We start from the raw sequence: 13305 nt of genomic DNA on the forward strand, positions 1-13305 counted from the left end.
TGTGTTGATCATCACTCACTCACTCATTCACACTCACTCACTTTTTCACTCTTTTGATGATTATGTAACTAACTTAATAATTTATTTATTTAATATTTAGAATTACAAAGACAAGATATACAAACCAATAGTTATATTAGTTGTTGACATGGTTTGTCTTTGTATCTTGGCCGGACTCTATGCTGTTTATAAGTCGGTGAGCAACTTTAGATGTGTTTGGTGCATGATCAAGAAGGGTGACATGGCTCGCATCCTTGTGCCAGCGGTCGACCCAGAGGGCGCACGACCAAGAGTAATCCCTCAACGGAAGCCAACAGGACCGGCGAGGACCAACGGTGGATACAACAACGATCCATTGATCACATGTATCCCAACGAGTCATATGGTACCAGATCTTCTCCATGTCCTGGTTGCTGTCGTCAGAACCTTTGTCAAACATCATTTCAAATGGCTTGAGACATGGCTGAACATTGAGGTGGATGGTAACAGAGTTGGTAAGCGAGTGAAGGATATGCTGTTGGCAGTCATGGCTCGGCTTGGTCCCAAGATACCTCCAAACAGTATGAAGCCAAGTGAGTCCAAACCTACATCGCTCGTTGCCCGTTGGGAATCAACCAGAGTGAAGTTCCAGGCTGCCATTGACATCATCCTTCGTCGAAACGATATGTTCAATATTGAAGACCTGTTGATTGGAGAGACTGAGGTGCTGAGGATCAAGTACCATGAATACAAAGTGCGTGCCCTTGACACCTGGCACATGCTACATCATTTCTTCTCGACCATGATCGATCCTGGAACAGCACCAGCTATACGAACTCAAAACAGACCTGCTGCGCAAGCAACTCCCACTCCTGCTGATCCAACTCCTGCTGCTCCAACTCCTGCTGATCCGACTCCAACTCCTGCTGCTCAATCCCTTCCATTATTCGATAGGGGTGTATGGTATTCCCATGCTTACATATTTGCCAAGTTGTCCATCGAGATCTATGGTCCAAGCATCATCACGTCCTACGTTCATTGCCTCTGCCATCACGTGCCTGAAGCCATATATTTGTTCGGATCGCTTGACCGCCTCATCAACATGGCACCAGAAGGAAGGCACTACGCCAATAAGTTGGTATTGGAACGCAATGCCAACGGTACCATTTATGGCGTAGCGGAGTTGTGTCAAGTGCAGCTGAAGCGCGGTAACGTCATCACGATGGTGTCTTATCAAACAGACCAATACCAGAACCTTCTCAATGGCACCAACTCTCGCAACGTCACCTACAAAGCGAGAATGAACGTGAGAAATCCAAGTGTGTTCGACAAGTACAGAGCAACACATGGCATGACCACAAGCTCGTCGGACAATTCCCACCATCCATGTCCAAGCGACAATGAGGAGGAGTACGACGAGGAGTACAATGATGATATGTATGAACATGGACAGGCTGCCCACCAGAGTGATGACGAGGATGGAGGCGACGAGACGGATGATGAGCCACACTACGAGTCGTACGGTGGTGGTGGTGGTATGGACAACAGTGATGGCGAGCAAACACCGACCGGTACCATTGAACATGCGCATGTTCCAATGATGGAGGATGTGCCACAGTTGCAGGACACATTGATGAACACACACTATTACAATGATGGCGACAAAGTCTATGCGATGTCGATTGAGGTAGACGTTGGAACCTGGTGGCCTGGCACAGTCAAGTCATCTGATTACGATGAGCACAATGAAGTGATGTCGTATGTTGTCAAATTCGATCAAGGAACAGATAGTCAGTTGACTGTACAAGAGAACGTGTGCATTGCCACTGCCTACACTCAACAAGATGACAGCAGGATCGAAGGAGCCGACGTTCTTGTCTTCATCTATGACAATGGAAAGACTGGGCGATTCTACAGAGGAACAGTGGAGAAGTTTAAGCTACAGCGACGCAAGAGGACCTTTGAAGTGTTAATGTTACCTATCGGTAAAGATGGAGTACTTGACAGATTGATGGATGAGTACAACAACATCCAAGATAGGTTATGTGGTCTGTCACGTTCTGGCATCACATTATCCAACGAAGCTGAGGCCAAGTATAACAATGACCTCACAGAGTTGGAAAGACAAATCACAAAGTGCCGCAATAGACAAACACCAAGATATAGAGTTGGCAGAGAGGACACAAGATGGATACATTGGTGCGACAACATGACAAACATATTTATAATTCAATAAATGTGATGTTGATCGATTAACAATGATAATCATTGTATGATATTGATTGATTAGTATGACATAGAGTTCGAGCAATTAAGGGTGAACAATTAGAACACAAGGTGAAATAGTAATGAGAAGGCTTGTATTATGATTATTTGAGTTGGAACGAGTCGAGTTATAATGATCATTCCTTATGAGAGACAGTTGCACTGTCGATAGCTAAAAATGCTGTTACTGATGCTGTTTCGTCTTTCTTGTGTGCTGATAATCTGTATAGTCTACTTGGTATCATATTATATTTAAATATACATATTATATCTATCAGTAAATGAATAATAATGTTTGAACAAACATGTTGAACCTTGTCAAACACTCATTCATTCACTCAATCACTCTCCCACTCACACCCTCACACACACCCACACACACACCGAATCAAAACTTAATGACAAACTTAAGCGGATAATTTGTAGTGACCAACATGTCATGCATGGCAGAGGATAGCAATAGATTGGTGTTTAGTCTAATAATCAAGACGGGCAGTGTCCTCATGCTCGAGACCTTTATCAATATGACTGGCAATCGACTGCTGCCCATTGTCACAGTAAGGGAGCTGGTGGAGGCCATGGGCAAAGGGAGCGAGCAGTTTGTACGCCTGATCCTCCAACATGCATCCTCTGTAGAGACCTCCCCCAGCACATCAATGATGAATATGCCCAACGGTGTGGATGTCAGCATGCTCCGCCTCATCCACGAGGAGTTCAAAATTGGCCACAGGCACAACTTTGTGTGGAAGGTAGCCTTGAGTAGTTGTATCCGCTGCAACATGATGGAGAGTGTGCAATACATCCTGGAGGATCGCAACCCACCGTTGATCTATCTAAATGGTTGGGACCGAGCAGAATATATTCAGCTCCTCTGTGACATCTGCACTTTTGGTCACATCGAGCACTTCCAGGCAATGATTTCACAACGCCCCGAGGTGTGTGATTGCTGCCTCGCGGCAAACTTCCATATCGATTCCGAGCCTGCGGCTCTTCATCTCCATTCCGACTCTTTAGTTTTATACATTTATTTTACTATTAATTAATAATAGTTAATTAGTTAATTAAGTTAAGAGATTTTTAAGACTTTAAAAAAATAATATTCCAAAAGAAATACAAACAAAAATCTCTTAACTTAATTAACTCTCTAACTCTCAAGATTTTCCAAGCGCAAATCCCTATCATCATTCCAGGCGCAAGTGTTCACAATCGTAGAAACAAATACTGGCAGTAGAGCGATAGTTTCATCGTCAGAGTTGTGGTGAGTTCATCGTCAATCAGATGGTTGGAAATAAACGAAAGTAATATAAGAATTATTTTGTTTGGTATAGTTAGAAAGAATGCCAAGAACTCAAGAATTGACAGTTGAGGAGATTGAGAAGAATATCAAAGAACAAAAGGCTTTGCTCAAAAAGGCAAAGGATGAACGATCCAAAATATTATTTGGTACCAATCTAGAGCGCTTTGATTTAGATACATTAGGTGCCTTGGTATTCGATTGCAAAAAAGAGACTGATTGGGAGAAGGTCACCAATTACATACGACAATATTTTGTTAAAATAAATGATTCCATCGGAGTAATCATGTATGATCCAAAACCCTCAAAAGGAAGAGGTAATTTTATAACCCTCAGTTGGGAGGATTGTACAAAAAACTTTTTTCTCAAGGACCATTCAATTACTATTGGAAAGGTAGTTTATTCAACCAAAGATTGGTTTGTAAATAGGGATACCGAGAGATACCACCAGGTATTGGATCCGTCTATTCCTTCAATGACATATATTGAGGACAAGAGTAAATATGTAAATTTATTCACAGGGTTTAGATTCAAAGACAGATCCCAATTTGATGAAAGAATGAAGGATAAAACATTCAAACAAAAGGTGACACAAGGAAAAGAGTTTATCTGGAAGCACGGCAAAGAGGTTTTGTGTTCAAACCAAGAGGATCAATTCAGATTCTTTAAAATGTTGATTGCTGCATTTGTCATTGGTAAAAAAACCCAGGTTATTTTATTCTTAAAGTCCATCCAAGGTGCTGGTAAGAGTCTATGGCTAAAGATTATTAAATTGGCAATGGGAATTAGATTAATTTTGGAAACAAGCAACCCTGGTATTCTCATGCCCAACGAGTTCAATGACGAATTGATTGGGAAGATACTTGGAATATTCGAAGAAATGCCGACCAGTTCAAAGTCTGATTGGGAGAAGCTATCAAACAGTATGAAACATTTTGTAACAGGAGATTCAATTAGGATCAATGTAAAAGGGAAAACACATTTCTTTATTGATAATTTTTTAAATATTATTATTTGTAGTAACAGGGATGCTATCAAATGTGAAGCAGCAGACAGGAGAATTTTTATTACTGATGTTTCTAACCATAGAGTTAAAGATTACCCTTATTTCGATCAATTGGGAAAAATATCTGAAGACCTGGACACTATCGAAGCTTTCTATTGGGAGTGAATGGACATTTATGATCCTGAGTTTGATTTTAGGATTATCCCAGTAAGCAATTATAAAAATGATTTGATTGTGGATAATCTATCGGCAGTTTACAAGTTTGTTAAGGAGGCATATTTATTAAAAAATAAGGACTTAAAATTACCTCTTAAACAATTTTATGAAGAGTATGTTGATTACTGTAACCGACATAAACTAAATGTTCAATCAAAAATCAAAGCCAATGAAAAGTTAAATGAGATTGGAATTTCCATCAAATCTGGTACTGCTAATAAACAAATGTTCGATTATAAATTGAGTGCCATTAAAGTAATTTTTGAGAAGAATAATTTCATGTCCAAATATGATGAGCCAGATGAAAAAGAGGACGAGAAAATTATTTTATTAGAAGGGGAAACTGATGATGAGTTCCAAAAGAAGCTGATGGCCCAAAATAAAAAGATGGCCGAGAAACTAGAAGAACAAGAACTGTTGATTAAACAGAATAAAATATTGTTAGAGAGACTGGATGTGAAAGATAAAATTATCAATGGCCTTAAGACGGTCATGAAATTTAAATCTGGAATCCCCTTGTGCTACAGCGGAGAGGAGGAATCTAAACCTATAAAAAGCAAATCAATTAGAAATCGATCCATTCCAATGTTTGGTGATTCAGATGATGAAAGTGATAACGAGCCATCTGAATGTATTGAGACCAGCTCAGATGTCAGCTCAGATGATGAAGAGATTATGGATTTTTGCCAGTCCATTGCACATAAATATAAATAACAACAATTAATTAATTGTAATTATTTATGTACCTTCTTTGGAGCTGGTTTCCTTTTCTCATTAGCCAAAACATTCCATCTCTTTGCCTTTGGATCATCCTTTGGTGGTACATCATCTTTTTTTTTCTAGATACAAGGGTCATAGAACCCAGGCCATATTGTCGAGTGTTTTATTTTTGAGAGTGTTAAGGATTGGAAGTTGTTTTTGTGCTATCGAATTATTTAGTGCTTTCGATTGRATTGMGTGTTTTTGTTGMTRAGGATCATTTGGACTCCAACTTGAGGTCTAGTTCGGGTCAGGGAAGCTTGACTTTTCAAAGTACAGTACGTTTCATAAGTTATGGCCACCCCCTGAGCAAACAGATAGGTGATTGATATCTCTTCAATATTAAGAGATACCAAATGATATCTTATCTCTCTAAATAATAGACTCAATTATCTACTAATCTTGATTGAATTACTTATTGCTAGTTATATTTATTTACAAATAATTGAATGAGAGTGTTGAAATGATAAGTAGTGAACATGGCCATTATTTATGCAACGAAAATTGATCGAAGGTATCGGAACGATGAACTAGAATAATGACAAAGGAGGTTGTCAATATTTGGTCCACCATCCATTCGCTGTTATAATGTCCTCCATTCGTTGTGGCAAGGAGGCGTATAGGTTCTCAACAATGCTGTCATCCATTAGCTCCCATTGTTCATTGGCAAGGTCGGAAAGGACCACTCCAGGGTTCTTTGCCAGCTCTCTCTTGACTCTCTTCTTCAAGATCGCCCAAAGATTCTCTATAATGTTGATGTCTGGTGAATATGGGGGAATGAATAGGGTGGGTATCCTCTTCCTTCTCCAGTGGCTGGTGACATTTGTTGCTCTATGAATTGGACAGTTGTCCATCGCCAGTGTAAAGTCTGGGAGTTGGCCATGATAATATCGGATGGATCGAGAGTATGCATCATCAAGAATCTCCGTGTATTGAGTGTTTTCTAAATTGCCTTCAATCTCAGAGAGATATCCGACACCAGCACTCGTGACACATCCCCAGAAATTGACCTTGGTTCCGGGAAGTCTCCTGATGCCATGAACTCGACTGAATGTGTTGTTATCTTGTCTAGCCCACTCGTGTTGACGGTAGTTCTTGATGTTGGACTCAATTGTGGTCTCATCACAGAATACTATCTGTTCCCATTGTTCCGCTGTCCAGTCTCGATGAGCCATAGCGAACTGGAGCCTTTGATCTGCGTTTACTTGCTTTAGATCGTTCTTCCTGCTTAAACTGCGATAGGTGAGACCTTCCTTTGCAGCGATACGAGATATTTGAGCCGTTGATATCTCTGTATCGTATCTCAGTTCAAGTTTGGCTTTCAACTCGTCCAAAGTGATGACCTCCTTCCTGACCAAAGCTTTGATGATCCTCCTTCTAAGTCTTCTTGAAAACTTTGAAGGGCGTCCCGATTTGAGACGGTCCTTGAAGTCTCCTCGCTCGCTGTGTCGTTGAATAGTCCTGCTCACAGTTGATCGGGAAATATTGTACATCTTTGATATTAATTTCTTTGAATATCCTCTCCTTCTGGCTCTCACGATTTTAGCTCTCTCTTCTTCTGTTAATGACATGATTAATTGTAATGTACATAAATAATATTCTATCTCTTCCAACAAAGTGTTTGATGTTTGAACTCATTCATTCTTTACTATTGCATAAATAATGGACATGTTCATTACTTTAACAAAAATATCGTTTGAATGATAAAGATATATTAATTCCATTTTTGGAAAAATATTCATAAATGGAAATTTTTGAGCAAAAGTGGACTACTATATTTGGAAGTGAATAAGAATCTTGAACCATATTTGTAGGAGATATCAAACTCGTACCTGTTTGAACAGGGGGTGGCCATAACTTATGAAACATACTGTACCAAATAATATATAGAATGTACGCAGTACCAGTTTCTCATCGAAGAGCAGCGCTGATTGATGCTTATCAAGGTGGACATCATCAAAGATACACAAGTTTGGGAGGTCAACCATCACCATTTGGCCATCATCCTGGAATGCATGGAGATGGATTCTTTGATTGGATTAAGAAGGCCCATAATGCTATTAAAGAACACAAATTTATTAGTAGAGCAGCAAAAGCATTAGATGTTGCAGGGGTTCCTTTTGCAGGTACCGTTGGCACTGCTGCTGAAGCAATGGGTTATGGAAAACCTAGACGTAGAAGACAAACAGGAGGTACCTCATATGGAATTGATGGAGGACGTAAAAGAAAGGCCAAAACAGGAGGAAAGAGGAAGAGTAAGAAATAGATAAATTAGCCCAATGGGCTTAATTATCTAACAAATAAGAAACTGTTGTTGGGAGGACTACAATCACTTGATCATTTGTTTTAATCGATGAACCATCCTGTGCCGTGATAAAAAAGGATCCATAAAGTGTGAACATCCTTGCAGGAATTGGAACATTTATTTGATAGAATCCTGGCATTGTAGCATTTCCCCAGAGTTTAAAAGGGACAAAAGAAGCAGATCTAATAAAATCATTTGATGTTGTAGTTGGAAATGTTACTTCAGAGAATGTAAAAGTTACAAGGTTACCAATTCTTTGGACAATAGCACTACCTTCTGCAAGTACGTCTCCATATCCCCATTGGAAATAAAATTTATCAAACTCATAATTAATTAAAGGTAATGATCCCAAACCAAGAACAATTCCATCTTTAAAAGTTTTGGTTCCATTTATTATTTGATCAGTCTCTGAAATAATAATATTTGCATGTGGAGAATGAGTAGGAAGATTTATTATTGATTGATTGTCTGTCTGGACATTGAGAGTGATTTGGTCCTCAACTCCAAACAATACTCCTCATAGTTGACTACGAGAGGATCGTCATAAGGTTGACGTATCTTGACGCGGTACTAAAATTAGAGCTATGAAGATACCCTTGGAARGGAAAGTAGTTGGTGATAATAAGGCATTATGTTCCCGATWTGGCAATRGAAGTCGAATATTTGGTGTAACAGATAAATGACCTAAATAATCAAGATTTTGACGATGAGGAGTATTGACTCCAAATGTTATTTGATTGGTGTTTGATTCGATATTGAGCTGATCAGTTATGATGAGGCTATCAACGGTTGTAATATCAGGGGACTCAAAATCATTAAACAAATCGATGTATTCCATATATATGAGTGACGAGTATTATAAAACTTTTGGATTGAAGCCTGTGAACAAGGATTACTTGGACAAGCAAGAGTTGTACAAATTGTATTTACAGCCAAAGAAAGACAAGGGATTGAACTTGCCACACTATCAAGTGTTTGAAACAGGATTGAAACAACAAGCTGATTTATTATTCCTACCGGATGATGATGGATACAAATATGCTTTGGTAGTTGTTGATCTTGGAAATCGATTGACTGATGCCGAGCCATTGAAGAATAAAACAAGTGCAGGAGTGAAGTATGCTTTTGATACCATTTATAAAAGAGGTATTTTGGTGATGCCCAAACAGATACAGGTGGATCCAGGTAGTGAATTCAAAGGTGAGACCAAAAAAATGTTTGAAGACAACGGAATATTTGTTAGGTTTGGTGTTCCAGGCAGGCATAGGATGCAAGCAATGGTGGAGGCAAGGAACAAGACTCTTGGAACTGTTTTGATGAAGAGAATGACTGCTCAGGAAATGTTGACAGGGGAGACGAGTAAGCATTGGGTTGAGGACTTGCCAAAGGTTATAAAGGCAATGAATGAGAGGTTCAAGGTTGATCCAAAGAAAAAGAAACCATTATCTGAATGGGTAACTTGCAGTGGTGACTCTTGTCATGTGTTGGATGAAGGGACCAAGGTTCGGGTCAAGTTGGAAGAGCCAATTGATTATGCAACCAGAAAGAAGGTGTATGGCAATTTTAGATCAGGTGATATCAAATGGAATCCTGAAATTAGAACAATTGAAAGGTTATTGTTATTGCCAGGTTATCCACCACTTTACAAGATACAGGGAAGTAAAATATATTACACCAAGAATCAATTGCAAGTGGTCCACAAGGATGAGGAGAAACCGCCATTGAGTGTTGTAAGAGGTAAGGATATTGTCGATGTGGATGAGCCCAAAGAGGTGATTGAATTTGATAGTGATGATGTACCACGACCTTGGCATCGTCGGTAAACTGCAGCACTTACAGTATGTTTCATAAGTTATGGCCACCCCCTGTTCAAACAGGTACGAGTTTGATATCTCCTACAAATATGGTTCAAGATTCTTATTCACTTCCAAATATAGTAGTCCACTTTTGCTCAAAAATTTCCATTTATGAATATTTTTCCAAAAATGGAATTAATATATCTTTATCATTCAAACGATATTTTTGTTAAAGTAATGAACATGTCCATTATTTATGCAATAGTAAAGAATGAATGAGTTCAAACATCAAACACTTTGTTGGAAGAGATAGAATATTATTTATGTACATTACAATTAATCATGTCATTAACAGAAGAAGAGAGAGCTAAAATCGTGAGAGCCAGAAGGAGAGGATATTCAAAGAAATTAATATCAAAGATGTACAATATTTCCCGATCAACTGTGAGCAGGACTATTCAACGACACAGCGAGCGAGGAGACTTCAAGGACCGTCTCAAATCGGGACGCCCTTCAAAGTTTTCAAGAAGACTTAGAAGGAGGATCATCAAAGCTTTGGTCAGGAAGGAGGTCATCACTTTGGACGAGTTGAAAGCCAAACTTGAACTGAGATACGATACAGAGATATCAACGGCTCAAATATCTCGTATCGCTGCAAAGGAAGGTCTCACCTATCGCAGTTTAAGCAGGAAGAACGATCTAAAGCAAGTAAACGCAGATCAAAGGCTCCAGTTCGCTATGGCTCATCGAGACTGGACAGCGGAACAATGGGAACAGATAGTATTCTGTGATGAGACCACAATTGAGTCCAACATCAAGAACTACCGTCAACACGAGTGGGCTAGACAAGATAACAACACATTCAGTCGAGTTCATGGCATCAGGAGACTTCCCGGAACCAAGGTCAATTTCTGGGGATGTGTCACGAGTGCTGGTGTCGGATATCTCTCTGAGATTGAAGGCAATTTAGAAAACACTCAATACACGGAGATTCTTGATGATGCATACTCTCGATCCATCCGATATTATCATGGCCAACTCCCAGACTTTACACTGGCGATGGACAACTGTCCAATTCATAGAGCAACAAATGTCACCAGCCACTGGAGAAGGAAGAGGATACCCACCCTATTCATTCCCCCATATTCACCAGACATCAACATTATAGAGAATCTTTGGGCGATCTTGAAGAAGAGAGTCAAGAGAGAGCTGGCAAAGAACCCTGGAGTGGTCCTTTCCGACCTTGCCAATGAACAATGGGAGCTAATGGATGACAGCATTGTTGAGAACCTATACGCCTCCTTGCCACAACGAATGGAGGACATTATAACAGCGAATGGATGGTGGACCAAATATTGACAACCTCCTTTGTCATTATTCTAGTTCATCGTTCCGATACCTTCGATCAATTTTCGTTGCATAAATAATGGCCATGTTCACTACTTATCATTTCAACACTCTCATTCAATTATTTGTAAATAAATATAACTAGCAATAAGTAATTCAATCAAGATTAGTAGATAATTGAGTCTATTATTTAGAGAGATAAGATATCATTTGGTATCTCTTAATATTGAAGAGATATCAATCACCTATCTGTTTGCTCAGGGGGTGGCCATAACTTATGAAACGTACTGTATTCTTGGCTGCGCAGATCAAAATGTTGGCATTGACTTGATTGAACAACTTGTAGCCCTTAATTTTCTTTGGTTGTTTTGGTAGTTTGATTGGCTCTACCTGAACATTATTTATTGTTTGTAGCTTGATCATCTATATTTGTACGGTGGATATTTTCCACCTTAGGGATAGATAGTGCTAGCTCTTTCTATCCGTACTTGACAAACTCAATTGCACAAGTGATAGGTACATTTGTTTCCACTCTATTACCATCTTGATTAACACATTCGAAATAATACGATCCTTGGATGAACTTCTCGCTCTTGTTTATGTACTTATAATTTGGTGCAAGGAAATTAACTTGCTCGGTACTACAGAATAATATATTATCAGGTATCAAATTTGTTCTAATTACAGCAATTTCATTTCCAGGTGCATTGAATAAACATGAGTATGACTTTAATATTATTAGATCTGGGACGAAATCAATATTGATGGATTTCCAAACTTTGCCATCACCTTGATTAGGAGGATCACCTCCAGTTCCAGGTAAAATTGCATTAATAAACACTGTCTTGACACTCATTGCTTTTGTGTATCCCATTTATATATTGTTTAATCAAGAGATTAATAAATATATTTACATCAGGAATGGATCCCCAACTGCAGGAATGACCAACTTACGTTTACAAACAACTGTTGATTGATGAGTCAATGCTCGTGCTTGTGATAGGAAGGCAACAAAATCCCATTTCTGTTCACCAAGGTTTAGATCGATACCAGTAATTGAGTTGTCTTTGTTAAAGTTTGATGTTCCATCACCAAACTCTTCGATCCAACACCAATTCCTTTTATTTATTTGTGGATTGAGTATTGTTGAATCCTTGAGAATCCATCTCAGAGCCATGTAATCATCATTCTGTTGCAAGTAATAATCATATTGCATCAATCTGTTATTGTTAATCATCGTGTAGAAATGATCCAAGAGTGTTTCACGCCAGTTGTTGTTGTAAATTGCTGTATTGGTTGTTGAATCAGTTCTGAATACACTGTGATAGATCCTCTCCAATGTCAAACCAGCTTGCCTGCTCACTCTTAATGTAATTGTTTGATTAGGTCCTGTAAGTGCTGATTGATAAGTGAAGCAGTATGGTATCATCAACGAGAATCCATCTGGGCTAAATATCTTGGTCTGGAGTTCATTAACAATTGCCAAGTTCTTCTCAACAGCCAAATAAATCGCCATATCTGTAACATTGAATGATGCTGGAGCTGGAAGTGCTACTGGATTGGTTGTTGGATTTGGACTTGGATTAGGTTGGATTGATGGTGATGGATCTGGAAGTGCTGCAGGTGGATCAGCTGCAAAGGCAATGTTTGATAGTTCAGACCATACGAACCTGATCAATAGTGTTTGATTCATCATTATGTCCTTGTCAACACAGAGAATTGATTCATAGAGTTGATTGAATGGAATGGTAACAACAACATTGGCCGCATCTCCGGCTGAAATAAAGTATCTTGCTTCTGTATCTGGCACAACTCCTTCTTGTCCAATACTGTTTGGATTGTATCTTAAATCTCCACGATAAGCAATTGGTGTTTGTGATGAAACACAAGGGATCATGTATTGATCATCAGTTCCGTTGTAACTCGCAAAAGTGTTCTCTGTCTCGACCAATGGTTTGTTTCTCATAGTCACCATCTTGGAGTGCAAATGGAAGTTGGTATGATCCATCAGATACAATCCACCTCTTGTAAATACCTGGATCTGTCGGAAGAATGGACAAAAGTCAGCAAACATCATCGTGTTCTTATTAGGTACTGCAGGTAGATTGAATGTGAACCTAAAGTATGACCTCGCAAAGTTGTATGCTTTGGATGGTGGTATCTCAAAGACACTGTCATTTCCACCAGCGTAAACTGATGTTGATGTTGTTCCTGATTGAGGGAACAACCTCGTGAATTCATACTCAGGTTCGGCAACAAGTAAAGGTGTGTAATCTAATTCCTTTGAAACGACGTTCTCCATCTATATTATATATTGTAGTGATCGATAATATTTGCG

At 39.1% G+C, this 13305-nt stretch overlaps 2 protein-coding genes across 2 annotated transcripts; both read left to right on the plus strand.

The window, feature by feature from the left end:
• Positions 1-148: 148 nt before the first annotated feature.
• Positions 149-2215, plus strand: SAMD00019534_113460 (hypothetical protein; the record flags this gene model as incomplete). The annotated part of the gene is made up of 1 exon (XM_012893350.1): positions 149-2215. The coding sequence occupies one exon, from the start codon at positions 149-151 to the stop codon at positions 2213-2215; it is 2067 nt and encodes a 688-aa protein (XP_012748804.1).
• A 463-nt stretch (positions 2216-2678) lies between these two features.
• SAMD00019534_113470 (hypothetical protein) lies at positions 2679-3305 on the plus strand (the record flags this gene model as incomplete). Its single annotated transcript, XM_012893351.1, has 2 exons — positions 2679-3179; positions 3294-3305. The coding sequence occupies 2 exons, from the start codon at positions 2679-2681 to the stop codon at positions 3303-3305; spliced, it is 513 nt and encodes a 170-aa protein (XP_012748805.1).
• Positions 3306-13305: the final 10000 nt, after the last annotated feature.

This window comes from Acytostelium subglobosum, assembly GCF_000787575.1.
Source record: "Acytostelium subglobosum LB1 DNA, scaffold: scaffold32, whole genome shotgun sequence".
NCBI lineage: Eukaryota > Evosea > Eumycetozoa > Acytosteliales > Acytosteliaceae > Acytostelium > Acytostelium subglobosum.